Here is a 15,070-nt window from a genome sequence, read left to right on the forward strand (position 1 = left end):
TCGGTCCGATTAGGGCTGAGAAAATGATCGCTCATGTGCGCTGACACACAGGCTAGAATTGGTCCGAGTGGAATGCGATGTTTTATCGCACTCCACTCACACCAATTTTCTCGCCGTGTGGCTTAGGCCTAATCATACCCTGTGCAGTGCACGTAAAGCTTTTATGGGATAAGTTAAAGTTTAAAGGGCTTTTTCCCACAGCGGCACTCTTTATTATAAACCAATATCAATGAAAAACTGGAGTAATAAAGCAAAAAAAAAAAAGAAAAAACTCCTAAAAAGATTTTATTAAATATTCAATATTAAAATAGTAATTATAAAAAGCTATATTGCTTCTCAGATGTTCACTCAGTACAGACCGGTCAAGTGGAGTGAGTGCAGAAGAGGGTAGAGACAATTAGTGAGATGAGTGATGGTATCTTATTTAGAATTAATAAATTAACTATAGTAGTTGTTGTTTTGGGGTAGACGTGCTACTTGTTATAGAAGGGGTGTTATTATCCCTCCCTATCGCGTACCTACCAGCGGAGGTGCACCATAATGTTTTGGGTTCCCCTTTCCGCTCCTCGTCGTCTCACCCTGTCCTCTCCCTGCAACCCGCCAGTTGCCAAAAAAACACCCACCACCAATAAAGAGGTTAAATAGTGCCAAATGTCTCAGGTCAATATTATCAATTTACTAAGCTTGCCATAAATATAGCAACCATAATCCAGCTGAACAGACCATTCAGCCTGCGCAGCCGTGAAAAAAGCAAGGTTAATAATTGTAATCAAACCAAGCTAAGCCTAGACAGAAATAACAACAAATTCCAGCAGGGATGACTTATCTGCTGGGACCATCCAGCGAAGTATCCCGACGCGTTTCCCCCTTATACGTTTAATTAGGGGTTCATCAGGGGAAGTTCAATGGTTTCAGGTTCAAAGAAAGACCATCTTGGACAGTCTGATGCACTTGCAACCATAGGGCGACAGAAATGGCCTATATTAAAGGGCAGGTCGTCTTCCGTAGGATGACTAGTTGCACTACAGGTGTAAAAAACCCCACTGTGTCGGCTACCTGCACTTTTCCTGCTGTGCTCTGCCTGGCTTTACTAGTACGCTACCAAGTATATTTGGCACATCATCAGGATAATCTACAATGTACATTTAAATTACACTTTGCTTCTTTATTCAATATGGTCCTGTGCTGTCATAATGATTTTATCTTCTACCATATAATCAATAAATCTTTGTTTGGTTTTACATCATCGATCTGTTACTTGGCATCAGCACAACGTTTCTGCACTGTGCTCTGCCTCCACACAACAATCATTGCTGAAGAAGAGGGGAGTTAGGTGCAACCCAGCTGAGATGTGCTTGCCTGCTGCTGATAAGCCAATGTGGTAAAGCTGCAAATGCAGTTCAATTGAGGCATATGGCAGAGCTTCACATGGTGGTTTTATCTTTTGCCATTTGTATTAATAGTGTGCCATTCGCAATTTTACATTTGCTAATCTGCTTTCAATACAGCTCTGCTGTGCTGCTGTAACCTCTGTATTCAAGCTCCAATCTGAAGGCACAGCAGAGCCAACCACAGCACAGGATGAAACGGAGGAGAGAACGTGCTTGGTCCGTGCTGCGAGAATTTAATATAAGGGTCCAGGACACATCAGAGTATATAATGCAGTCTTTATTCAACGCGTTTCAAAGCTACTATACTTCTTCATTGGGAAATGTAACTACAGTGCAGTAATACAGAAAAAAATTGGCTTATATAGGTTTGCGATTTGAAACAGGGCGGCAACACACTATATGACATGTCAGAATCCACATGAGATCAAGTGTCAAAGAAAACACATTTCCTTTCTTCTGCTATGACAAATATATAGGGAATGTGTTTTCTTTGACACTCGATCTCATGTGAACTCTGACATGTCATGTGGTGTGTTGCCACTCTATTTCAAATCTCAAACCTATATAAGCCTATTTTTTTCTGTATTACTGCACTCTGGTTACAGTTCCTGATGAAGAAGCATGTATCTCTGATGTGTGTTGGACCTATGAATTGAAGTCTCACATAGTAGTGTGGGCCAAGCACGTTGTCTCCTTCTCTGCTTGATCATGTACCCTGGTATACACACATGCGTCCGCAGCAGCCTACATGCTTAAATGCATTTATTGTTGTGTACTACACAACTAAGCAAAGTGAGAACACCATTTTAATCATTGATCTTTTGTACAGTGGATAAGACCCTATTGTGGCATCTCATTCCCCAGAACCTCTCCTAATGAGAGCACAGGAGAACAGAGTGAAGCCTAGACAACGTCCATTCATTATACGGAAGCATAGAGTACACTTTAAACATAATTATCTTGATGATGTGCCAAATATCTCTAGTGGAGGAACAGCGGAGCTCGTCTGGAACCAATCTGACTTTTAGATGAGTAAAATCATAGAAATACTGCACTGCACATACCAACAAAAGTTAATGTTCACATTTTAATTAATCTCAAATTAATTTATTTTTGCTAAAACAAAAGATATTTTAACAAACCAGGCATTATTATGGTAACGTTTTATCTATTTGTTTACGTGGTAGAATTGACCATGGACACCATGATTCTAATGCAAAGAATTCATTGACTGAGGCTGTTGAATTTGACAAGGCTATCCAGGTTGCTGGGAAGTTAACATCAGAGTCTGAAACCCTGACTGTTGTGACGGCTGATCACTCTCATGTCTTTACTTTTGGAGGATACACAGATCGTGGTAACAGTATATTGGGTGAGCGATTTCTTACACTGGAAATACTATTTTTGTGAATGTTATTAAGCCGTTACCGTAAATTGACATAACTATTCAATCCAGTTGCCGGGGATTTCCCGCAACTGAGCGTATGATTATTTCTCAGGGATGGCAAGCGCTCAGGAGTTGTACACATCCCATCCGCAGCAGGGACTGGTGGTTATACACAGTTGTGTGTGCTGGTACTGGAGTTAGCACTGATCCCAGCACATTAACCCTTCACATGCCACTATCAATAGTGACACAGTATGTAAGGAGTTTGATAGAGAGAGATCCTACCTTTATCAGCCCATTGACACCTTTGGAGAGTGGTCGCTGGGTGCCAATGGGTTGATATGGCAATTGGAGATTTAAAAATTATTTCCATATCCACCATATATTCCTGTCCATCATATTCCACTGGTGTTTGGGCCTGATAGACTGTGCGTCAAAAACTGTAAATTCGCTCTGGAATTTAGGTTGTACAATGCATTATCAATGTGATCAAAGTACTTTGTGGGCATTGTACATAAAATAAAATAAATTATGCTTAAGTGTTAAAAAATGTAAAAATAAAAGAACCCAAAATCACAATGTTAATATTTAAAAAATGGTTATTTGTGAATACCTACACCATCTCTTACTTCTCCCCGCCATAACGACATATATTTGGTAGTCACATTAAAAATAAATTTTACTATAAAACAAGAATATTTTTCATCATGTAGGGTAAACGCTGTTCAAAAAAAAAGTGTAACATACTATACTTACTTGGACTTTTGGTTAAAATTGGCAAAAAAATAAAAAGTGATTTAAGAGTAGTATGTATTCCATAATGGCATCAATAAAGCTTCATCTCGTTGCACGAAAAAACAAGCCCTCATACAATTCTGTACACAGAAAAAGAAAAAGTTATGGCTTCTACAATATGATGACCTCCCAAAAAATGCTTAGTTTTTTTTCAGTGATTTTCTTGTGCAAGAGTAGAAAACGTAAAAAGGTGTAAATTGGGTAACACCATAATCATAGTGACTCACAAATCGACTTAGTAAAAATAAAATTAAAAAACAATTCCAGATTGAATGATTTTTGTTTGTGCTTACCACCAGTGGCAGAGACAGAGAACGGCCCCTGTGCAAGAACAGAATGTGGGCCTCTTGCCGTCCAATAGTTTTGTCTATGAATGAAGCTCCTTGCTACTTTTGAGGTGGAGGTCGCCCCTTATCTCTTGGGTCCTGTTGAGGCCGCAGAGGTTGCATCAATGATATGTCCGCCCCTGCCTACTACCAAAAAGAAAAGAATTAAAAGTGATCAAAAAGTTCTATATAGCCAAAAACATTACCAATCAATAGTTAATCTTGTTTTGTGAAAAAAGCCCCCATAAAGCTCCATCTACAGAAAAATAAGATAATTATACATATCAGAATATGGTAATCCCAAAAAATTGTAAAATTTTTTTTGTGCAAGAGTAGCAAAACAAAAAAAATATACATTTGGTATTGTTGAGATCGCACTGACCCGCAGAATGAAGATAACATGACAATTATATAATGGTGATTACAAATATTAAACAAAGTAAAAAATTACAGCTTTTTTGTTCTACTTATCTTTTATAAGTGATCAAAAAGTTGCTCCTACCATGAAATGGCATCAATAAAAAAATGATAGCATGTTACAAAAAAAATTTCCTCATAGAGCACTGCTGAACGAAAGTTGTGAAACTCATCTTTCAAATTTTAGTGACCCAAAAATATTTTTTTTCTACAAAAGTAATAAAAAAATAAAATTATAGAAATTTGGTATTACATAATTGTGCTAACACAAAATATAGTTCAGTTTATTTTCGTAACACAGTGAACAGCGTAAAATTAAGAATGCAAAAAAAGTGTCAGAGTTGCTATTTTGTTTAGTTTCCTTCCCATAAAGAGTTAATAAAAAACAATTAGTAAATGATATGTTCCCCCAAATGATGCTACTGACAAAACTCATCCCCCATAAAAATAGTCCTAAAACTATGTTGTTTACAAAATAAAAAAGTTATGGCTCTTCAAACGCCAAATTAGAGGCCAAAACTGGCTGTGACGCCACAGGGTTAAGATATTTGGAGATATGGACATCTTGCATTGTATGCAAAACAATTGATAATATTTTTTTATGTTACGTCTATTAGTTACAGTCCATGTGACTACAGGCTCCCATACTCACTGGATGTTGTCGGGACCGAGCGAACATCTGATGAGTATAGAAGCCACACCACTCTACCTCAACGTAGGATATCGGCAAGGGAAGGATTGGGCTTGGGGAATTACAATGCCCAATAATATTGTGATTTAATAATATATTTACTATTGCAATCTTTCAGTATGTGGACGGCTTCATTAAGTGTATTTTAAATTAGTGACATGTCAATAAAAGCTAGATTCCCCATTATGGTGGTAGGTTTTGCCACCAAGGGCAGAAGGTCCTTGTGTTTGACCCTGTCCAGGAATCTTGGGTTGCTTCCTTACTTATTCCTGGTCAATAATGCAGTTCCTCTGTAATAGGGAGTTTTGCTTTGGTACTCCCCACACAGTGCGAGCTTGGCTCCGCTCTCTAAGGGTACTAGACAGTTGTCTGGGTTGTCTTATTGGTACATAAATCTTTGTGTCTAGGGACTGTCCAGAGAAGAAAAAGTGAGCGCTCCTGTGAGTACTGTGTCATGCCAACAGCAAAATATCCTAAGACCTTTCATGTGTAGGGTTGTCCAAATGAGTGAGCTTACTCAGTTTTCCTAAGTACACTGCCATGAATAAAGAATGGTATCTAAATATCCTTCAAGAGCAATTTGTCCCAGCAGTCCAGGAGCAATTTGGAGATGAACATTGCTTTTTTTTTAGCTTGATGGCGAACCAAGTCACAAGCCAAAAGTTATCACTAAAGGTACCGTCACACTAAGCGACCCCACCAGCAACCTGACCTGACAGGGATTCCCGGAGCGTCGCTACACGGGTTGCTGGTGAGCTGTCACACAGGCAGATCTCACCAGCAACCAGTGACCAGCCCCCAGCCAGCAGCGACGCGTGGAAGCGATGCTGCGCTTGGTAACTAAGGTAAATATCGGGTAACCAACCCGATATTTACCTTGGTTACCAGCGCACACCACTTAGCGCTGGCTCCCTGCACTCCTAGCCAGAGTACACATCGGGTTAATTACCCGATGTGTAGTCTGGCTACGTGTGCAGGGAGCAGGGAGCTGGCACTGACAGCGTGAGAGCGGCGGACGCTGGTAACGAAGCTAAATATCGGGTAACCAAGGAAAGGGCAAAACCCACATTAATTGCAAGTCCAAGGATCCAATTAGCTATTTGCTATGTAATTGGATCCTTGGACTTGTAATTAATGTGGGTTTTATTTTATTGTATTTGTCACAGATCTGTCCAAAGATGGAAAATTCTCTCAAGAAATTGTTGAAAAGCCCCTGATGAGCCCCTGATATTGACAAGGGCGAAACGCGTCGGGCATTTCTTGAATTGAGTTTTATAAGAAATGTTACTTACCTTCTATTGGGCATTTCTTTGTTTTCATATGAAGTGTGACTCATCTGTCTACCTTTAACTGAGCACATAGACTTATGAAGAAGTGTGACTCATCTGTTTACCTTAGCTGAGCACGTAGACTTATGAAACATCTGACGACTTCCCTATGCCCCGTATCCCTACTCATCTGAGTGGTGATACAGACAAATTAGCCACTGCGGACTGAGCACCTCTTCCTCACTGTGGTGTTACTACTGTAGGGGTTGTTTCTATCTGAGAGGGATCACCTTTTACCAATAGGGAGGGCAATACCCAGGGATAGCCGTCGTAGAACGGGGGCGTCTTCACATTAGGACGCCGACCCCCGTAGTGAGGAAGGAATAGGATAGGGTAAGATCATCCTTCCTCTATTTCATCCTGCCTTTTAATTGTGTGTTATGTACGTAAATTTGATAATAATAAAATTATACGTTTTTATATAAAAGTAGTAAGAATCTGGTTTTGGCAACCACAGATCTGCCGCAGATTTATCTCTGCGTGTAAAGTGGCCTTAGAATAGGTTGAAAAGATGGGTTAAGGCTGGAATAAGGACAGTGGTGAGGTTGGGGAGGAGGTGGGATGGGATGGCGTCAACTGTGCAGGTGGTGAGGTGCGCATTCGAGAGAAGACGTGCGAGCTCTCCTTCGGTGATGGTGAGAAGGAAGTTTATGGGGGAGGGGCAGTTGTCTGTTATATGAGGGGGGAAATAGAGAACCAGGTAAAAAGACTTCAGTGCAAATATGGATTATGGTGGCAGGAGGACATACAGTTAGGTCCAGAAATATTTGGACAGTGACACAAGTTTTGTTATTTTAGCTGTTTACAAAAACATGTTCAGAAATACAATTATATATATAATATGGGCTGAAAGTGCACACTCCCAGCTGCAATATGAGAGTTTTCACATCCAAATCGGAGAAAGGGTTTAGGAATCATAGCTCTGTAATGCATAGCCTCCTCTTTTTAAAGGGACCAAAAGTAATTGGACAAGGGACTCTAAGGGCTGCAATTAACTCTGAAGGCATCTCCCTCGTTAACCTGTAATCAATGAAGTAGTTAAAAGGTCTGGGGTTGATTACAGGTGTGTGGTTTTGCATTTGGAAGCTGTTGCTGTGACCAGACAACATGCGGTCTAAGGAACTCTCAATTGAGGTGAAGAAGAACATCCTGAGGCTGAAAAAAAAGAAAAAATCCATCAGAGAGACAGCAGACATGCTTGGAGTAGCAAAATCAAATCAACAGTCGGGTACATTCTGAGAAAAAAGGAATTGACTGGTGAGCTTGGGAACTCAAAATGCCTGGGCGTCCACGGATGACAACAGTGGTGGATGATCGCCGCATACTTTCTTTGGTGAAGAAGAACCCGTTCACAACATCAACTGAAGTCCAGAACACTCTCAGTGAAGTAGGTGTATCTGTCTCTAAGTCAACAGTAAAGAGAAGACTCCATGAAAGTAAATACAAAGGGTTCACATCTAGATGCAAACCATTTATCAATTCCAAAAATAGACAGGCCAGAGTTAAATTTGATGAAAAACACCTCATGAAGCCAGCTCAGTTCTGGAAAAGTATTCTATGGACAGATGAGGTAAAGATCAACCTGTACCAGAATGATGGGAAGAAAAAAGTTTGGAGAAGAAAGGGAACGGCACATGATCCAAAGCACACCACATCCTCTGTAAAACATGGTGGAGGCAACGTGATAGCATGGGCATGCATGGCTTTCATTGGCACTGGGTAACTTGTGTTTATTGATGACATAACAGCAGACAAGAGTAGCCGGATGAATTCTGAAGTGTACCGGGATATACTTTCAGCTCAGATTCAGCCAAATGCCGCAAAGTTGATCGGACGGCGCTTCATAGTACAAATGGACAATGACCCCAAGCATACAGCCAAAGCTACCCAGGAGTTCATGAGTGCAAAAAAGTGGAACATTCTGCAATGGCCAAGTCAATCACCAGATCTTAACCCAATTGAGCATGCATTTCACTTGCTCAAATCCAGACTTAAGACAGAAAGACCCACAAACAAGCAAGACCTGAAGGCTGCGGCTGTAAAGGCCTGGCAAAGCATTAAGAAGGAGGAAACCCAGCGTTTGGTGATGTCCATGGGTTCCAGACTTAAGGCAGTGATTGCCTCCAAAGGATTCGCAACAAAATATTGAAAATAAAAATATTTTGTTTGGGTTTGGTTTATTTGTCCAATTACTTTTGACCTCCTAAAATGTGGAGTGTTTGTAAAGAAATGTGTACAATTCCTACAATTTCTATCAGATATTTTTGTTCAAACCTTCAAATTAAACGTTACAATCTGCACTTGAATTCTGTTGTAGAGGTTTCATTTCAAATCCAATGTGGTAGCATGCAGAGCCCAACTCGCGAAAATTGTGTCACTGTCCAAATATTTCTGGACCTAACTGTACATGTGGATGAAGCGGATGGATTGTCAGTTCAAGAGAGGTGGCAGCATTCAGGAGGATATAATATGAATTCCATATCTGGAATATTTCTGATTGCCCACTTAAAAAATCCCACTTATGAAATCACACCAGACCAAGTACACCATATAGTACATATAATACAGGTAAATAGCTGTTCTTTATATATATATAGTATACTGTATATGGAGAGCAGTACTAATTGAGAGATGTATAGTACATATAGGACAAGCCAAAAGCAGAATGGTATATGTAGTATACAGAAATCAATACTGTATAATTTGTTCAGTGCAGGTACTCCAGCACAGTACATATGGTAAAGATAAAAAGCCATAAAGCACATATAGTACTACACTGTACTGTTTAGAGACACTTCGGGAACACAGAACTTGCTAATTGGCTTTATTGCTCCAAGTCTTGGGATCTACTGATTCTTAGCCATTTTACCAATAAAATGCTCACACAGATTGCTTGGTCTTTCTTGCCAATCGCGAGTCAGAGACTGGCACTGCCAATCACATTGTAAGTAAGTTGAATGTGGTTTTGAGTTATGATTTCCCAGAAAAAAACATTGTAAGTTGAAAATATTGTAACCTGGGGCCATCGTAACTTTAAGAACGACTGTACATTTTCGGGTAATTATTACTGCTTTCACTTACTGTAACAACTATCTTGTAATGAGATTAATAAGGAACTGAATTTGTATATTTTCTTATAAACCGTATCTACAAAGCCTTATTCCAAGCCTTATTTAACATTTCTAGGGCAAGCACCATTGAAAGCTTCGGATCGTATGCCCTACACCAGTCTGCTGTATGGTAATGGACCTGGTTACAAAGTTGTTAATGGCTCAAGGGAGGATATCACCGCCGTTAACGTTGGTAAGGACATAAAGATGATAGACAAATTAACATAACTTTTAGTGATTTAGCTTTACAATGTTTTTAATAACAATGGATAATGTCTGCATAGTCTTATCATATTTTCTATTCATGCTCACAGAAGGACAATACAGACAGCAGTCTGCTGTGCCACTGTCATCAGAGACACATGGAGGAGAGGATGTGGCCATCATGGCTAAAGGACCCCTCGCTCATCTCTTCCATGGTATCCATGAGCAGAGTTACATTGCCCACGTTATGGCCTATGCAGCCTGCTTAGAACCCTATACAGACTGTCCTCCAATAAATTCAGGCTTACTCATCTCCTCATCCATCATGCTGGTATTGATCTCTGTATGGGCTGCTCTGATGTGGTGAGAACAGGTTTTGTGAACCATCACTAAACATTGCTATATACTAATTATTCTTAAAGGGTTGTCTGACTTTAAAGAGATTAGTTTTTGTTTAAGTTTATTATAACTTTGCACCCCTTTTTTTTTAAATTGGAGGACAACCACAATTCAATGTATAAAATTTATTTCTAAAGGCTGATGCACCTTCGTGTTAAAGATTCCAGTGTTAATAAAAGTGAAAATCTCATCTTGGTCTATAGTCATTGTTGAAACCTGTAAAGACTTACTTTACAATTCTGTCTTGTGTAAGGTTTTTTTTGTACATAAACCAATTTTCCTCATTCTTATGGGTTTTCTATTTATATGATCTCATGTTATGAAATAGTTCTTTTAGATAGATTACTACAGTTGATGTGGATTAGTTCACAGCGTCCAGTCCAACAGCCATGTTTGTAATCTGTGGCCACTGAATGGAATCCCCGAGATCCGCCAATTTACCTGATGGTATCCATGGCTCTTTTTTGTTGCAGACTGGCTAATCAATGTCAGATGTGCATCATGACACAGTGATGACTTTATGCAAGGTCATCTTATGAAAAGAGGAGCTGGGGATGCTATTAGGTAAGATAAGAGGTGGTTCTCAGATTACTACCATGGTCACTGGACCAGATCCTGTGAATTTGCGACAACTCTAAGCATAGTATGATATATGAATGTTCGGCAGAGTGTTTATTTGTTGTCTTTGAAGAGAGAGAAGAAAGCCATCATCAGTCACCTCTGTCAGATGGGTTTTCCACTTTGAGAAGAAAAGTCGCCTATCACTCTATGTGACTGAAGGCTGTCAAATTGTGATAGTGTGCGATGCACACACTGTCACGATACCACTATATTCCCCTTGCGGTTGTGTGGTCACGTAACCACATGTATACAAATCCTAAGTAACATTCCCTCTCCAATATCACATTCTTTCTGCCACCTCCCACGTCTCCTCATTGGACCATATACTTCATGCTGCAGTAGTGATATCCAGTTAAGCATGTGTGACCATTTTCTTGCCTTGGTAACACCTTTAAATCCTGTACGTTTTTCAGTCTTCCATAATTTACTTGTTTACCAGCACATTCTAAAAATGAGCAATACAAATAAATTACAGGAATTTGGAAGTCAAATTTATTAATGTGTACTGTGTTATATTTGCCTAAAGGTTTCTGAATAAATTATGCAGTGTGACATAGACCATTATTATGCTGACAAAGGCCACTGACTATAAGTGGTGCACTCGGCCTGCAGCAATGGTTAGTTTGGATGTTGTGTGTTAAAGTAATTTCCCAGTAAAAAATTGCCCAGAGCATCACACTGCATCTGCTGTGTTCTTCCTTTATGGTATCTTGGTTTCATCCCTTACCTAGATAAGCAACACACATGTACCCAACTGTCCATATGATATCAAAGCAAATAGTATTCATCTAACCTTCCACCTTCTTAAGAAGCTCCATAATCAAATTCTCATACTGATATGTCTATTGTAGGAGCTTATGTGATGGGTTATTTGACCAGTCTGCAGCTGCACAGTTCCTTTTACAGCAAACCATAAAGCATTTAGTGTTTTGAAACTTTTTCATACTTTAATACATAACACTCACACCCTTTGTTTGAAAAAAATGTATGTGCTAAATTTTTAAACCTTGCATATGCCTACAAACATATAACATTTCAACATATGAGCACACTTGAAGTGTTCCTGGGCCGCCCCCGTGCCAGCAGTCTGCGCTGCTCGGATTCGGGGCCTATGGTACGGCTCGAGGGGTTCCCCGGACCCGGGGGTCGCGCGGACACTCCGAATAAAAGGGGGATGTGTTTGTATGGGATTGATTGTAGAATGTCTGTGACGCCACCCACGGTGTGTGGTGAAGTGGGACACCACCGCCGCTGTTGTGGGATACCCCGGGGAGATGTAATGGCAGCCGGATGTCAACCCCTCCGTGGGTAGGGATGGCCGCCCCGGGGCCCAGTGTCTCTATGCAGGGTATGGCGATGGCAGGGGCTTGCACACCCAGATGGACCAGGGGATAGTTGGCCACTCACAATTGAATGAATCACACAAGTCTTTTGGTAAACCAAATTGCTGGTAACTGGTGCCCTTGGCTGCTGTGAGGACGGGCCCCTCACCCAGGGGTGTACTACAGGTGCTCTTCTCCTGCCTGAGGTCTGTGTCTGCTCCGTGCACAGGTCCGGACCGGGTCCCGACAGTCGGCACCGGGGGGACCACTACCCTGTCCCGGTCTACTTCGGGTCCCACAAGCAGCTGGCCTATTCCTGAGGCCCTTACTGCCCCTCTTCCCAAACTCCACACAGGAGCTCCTTCCAGACTCTCACTTCCTGCAGACTGGCTGCTCACTGCAAACTGGAAACTCCCTATATAGTTTCCTCCCAGACACTTCAGACCTCTCAGCTCTGCCCACTGGTGTTGTGTGTCACTGTGTTAGAAACTCCCCAAGGGAGAGTGAGATCTGCACCAGAAAGATGGATGCAAACCTCTGTGACACCCTGATTTTGCCAGGGCGGCACATTCCCATCCCTAGAAAGTGACCTGACTATAATCCATCATGGAGGAACATATCATTCACTAAGCTGAGGTGCTGTGCAGTGGACTAAGCACACCATACATCTTTTTGAGGAACTTCCCCTTCATTAGTCATACTCAGTATATCATAAGCACAGTAGATACTGTGTTTCCCCGAAAATAAGACACTATCATAAATTATTTTTAGCCCCAAAAAATATGCTCGGGCTTATTTTTGGGGTAGGGCTTGTTCTCGTGGAAACACAGTTTGGGGATAGGTTTACCCCCCAGAAAAGCAGATCCTCCTTGCCAGGAGAATCATACTTACCAGACCCCGGACATCTCAGTGGCTCCCAGGTCTTCCTGAGCTTTATAGGGGCACTCCCAGCAGGTATGTTCCACAGCGGTCCTCCCTGCTTCCAGCTGGCACTAAAGGGTACTTTGCACGCTGCAACATCGCAGGCCGATGCTGCGATGCCGAGCGCGATAGTCCCCGCCCCCGTCGCAGCGGCGATATCCTTGTGATAACTGCCGAAGCGAACATTATCGCTACTGCAGCTTCACATGGACTCACCCGTCCTGCGACCGTCGCTCTGGCCGGCGACCCGTCTCCTTATTAAAGGGGCGGATCGTATGGCGTCACTGCGACGTCACACGGCAGGCAGCCAATAGGAGCGGAGGGGCGGAGATGAGCGGGATGTAAACATCCCGCCCACCTCCTTCCTTCCGCATATCCTACGGAAGCCGCAGTGACGCCGGTAGGAGATGTTCCTCACTCCTGCAACTTCACAAACAGCGATGTGTGCTGCCGCAGGAGCGAGGAACAACATCGGACCGTCGCGTCAGCGTAATTATGGATTACGCCGATGCTGCACCGATGATACGATTATGACGCTTTTGCGCTCGTTAATCGTATCATCGAACCTTTACACACTACGATGTCGCATGCGATGCCGGAAGTACGTCATTTTCAATTTGACTCCGCCGACATTGCACCTGCGATGTCGTAGTGTGCAAAGCCCGCCTAACACACACATCAGATTGCACACTTATACGTCAGATCGCACACACATATCAGATCATACACACACACACACACACACACATCAGATCACACACATACATATATCAGATCACACAAACACACATACACACATCAGATCGCACACACACACAACATCCAGTGATACCTATTGCTTTAGGGCTGGTAGGGGAACCTGGGACACAGTGCAGTAGAGTGTGAGGCCTTTCGGCGGTATGCATGTGTTCTGCCGCAGGTCCTCCATGCATTCTACCACAGGTCCTCCATGCGTTCTACCACAAGTCCTTGCGCTCCACTGTACTGCGTCCCAGATTGCCCTGCCAGCCAAAAGCAATAGGTATCACTGGGTGTGGTAATTGTGTGTGCGATCTGATGTGTGATTGTGTGTGTGATCTGATTTGTGATTGTGTGTGCAATCTTATGTGTGTGTATGTGCGTGTGATCTGATGTGTGTGAGTGTGCAATCTGAAGTGTGCGCAATCTGATGTATATGAATGTGTGATCTAATGTGTGTGGGTATGTGTTCAACCGCAGATGCTTGATTCGTTCCACTGCAGGTCCTCCCATTCGGCGTTTGGTGAGCATGATTGTAGGGTCTTCTCTTTTTTGGGGGTGTCTGCTTTCTATAATGAAATGTCCTGCAGTATTCTTTAACATTTTTAGCTGCATGGACATTTCTTTATTGAACCGAACTTGGGCTTATTTTCGTGGTACGGCTTATATTTAAGCCTTACCCCGGAAAGGCTGAAAATTCCTACTAGGGCTTATTTTCGGGGTAAGGCTTATTTTCTGGGACATACAGTATCACCACATGGCACCTGCCACTTACAACACACTGTAACACTAAAAATATGACAAGGCTTTCATCTTAAAACACATACAAATGGACATAGGGTAGAATACAACTGCAAACATTTTAAACATAAATGCAAGTAAATTTACCATGCCAAAACGCCAAAAGTTAAGAGATAAATGCACAATTGCTCTGGGGCTCTGCAGATACAAGCCTAAAGGCCATTTTACACGTATCAATTTATCGTGCGTTCGCATGAGCGATCTCACCCGCCTCCATCGTTTGTGCGATACCGGCAATTTGCTGCATGTGTCGCACAAAGTCGGTAACCCCCGTCACATGTACTTGCCTCCCAAATGACCTCGCTGTGGGCGGCGAACATCCTCTTCCTGAAGGGGCAGGGACGTTCGGCGTCACAACGACTTCACACAGCGGCCGGCCAATAGAAGCGGAGGGGTGGAGATGAGCAGGACGTAAACATCCCGCCCACCTCCTTCCTTCCGCATTGCTGGAGGACGCAGGTAAGCTGCAGTTCATTGTTCCCGGGGCGTCACATGGAGTGACGTGTGCTGCCTCAGGAACGATGAATAACCGGAACTCATTGAAAATGAGTGACGTGTCAACGAGCAATGATAAGGTGAGTATTTTTGCTCATTCACAGTCGCTGATTTGTGTTAAACA

At 42.2% G+C, this 15,070-nt stretch overlaps 2 protein-coding genes across 4 annotated transcripts in view; one reads left to right on the forward strand and one right to left on the reverse strand.

Moving 5' to 3' along the window:
- LOC142296607 (alkaline phosphatase-like) overlaps window positions 1-11,164 on the forward strand; it is a 60,912-nt gene extending 49,748 nt beyond the window's left edge. The window contains exons 9-11 of the mRNA XM_075340412.1: window positions 2,572-2,763; window positions 9,522-9,638; window positions 9,760-11,164. Coding sequence (XP_075196527.1) covers window positions 2,572-2,763; window positions 9,522-9,638; window positions 9,760-10,016 — 566 coding nt within the window. The 3' untranslated portion in view covers window positions 10,017-11,164. The remainder of the gene's footprint in view (window positions 1-2,571; window positions 2,764-9,521; window positions 9,639-9,759) is intronic.
- Window positions 1-15,070, reverse strand: part of LOC142296608 (uncharacterized) — a 173,771-nt gene that overhangs the window by 34,267 nt on the left and 124,434 nt on the right. The window contains exons 3-4 of one of the 3 annotated variants that reach the window (XM_075340415.1): window positions 3,867-4,046; window positions 3,535-3,653 (exon numbers count right to left, since the gene is read on the reverse strand). The exons of 1 other annotated variant lie outside the window; for it this stretch is intronic. The gene's annotated coding sequence lies outside the window, so the exon portion shown is untranslated. The remainder of the gene's footprint in view (window positions 1-3,534; window positions 3,654-3,866; window positions 4,047-15,070) is intronic. One more of the 3 variants, XM_075340416.1, reaches the window with a different exon arrangement.

Source organism: Anomaloglossus baeobatrachus, chromosome 3 (assembly GCF_048569485.1).
Source record: "Anomaloglossus baeobatrachus isolate aAnoBae1 chromosome 3, aAnoBae1.hap1, whole genome shotgun sequence".
NCBI lineage: Eukaryota > Metazoa > Chordata > Amphibia > Anura > Aromobatidae > Anomaloglossus > Anomaloglossus baeobatrachus.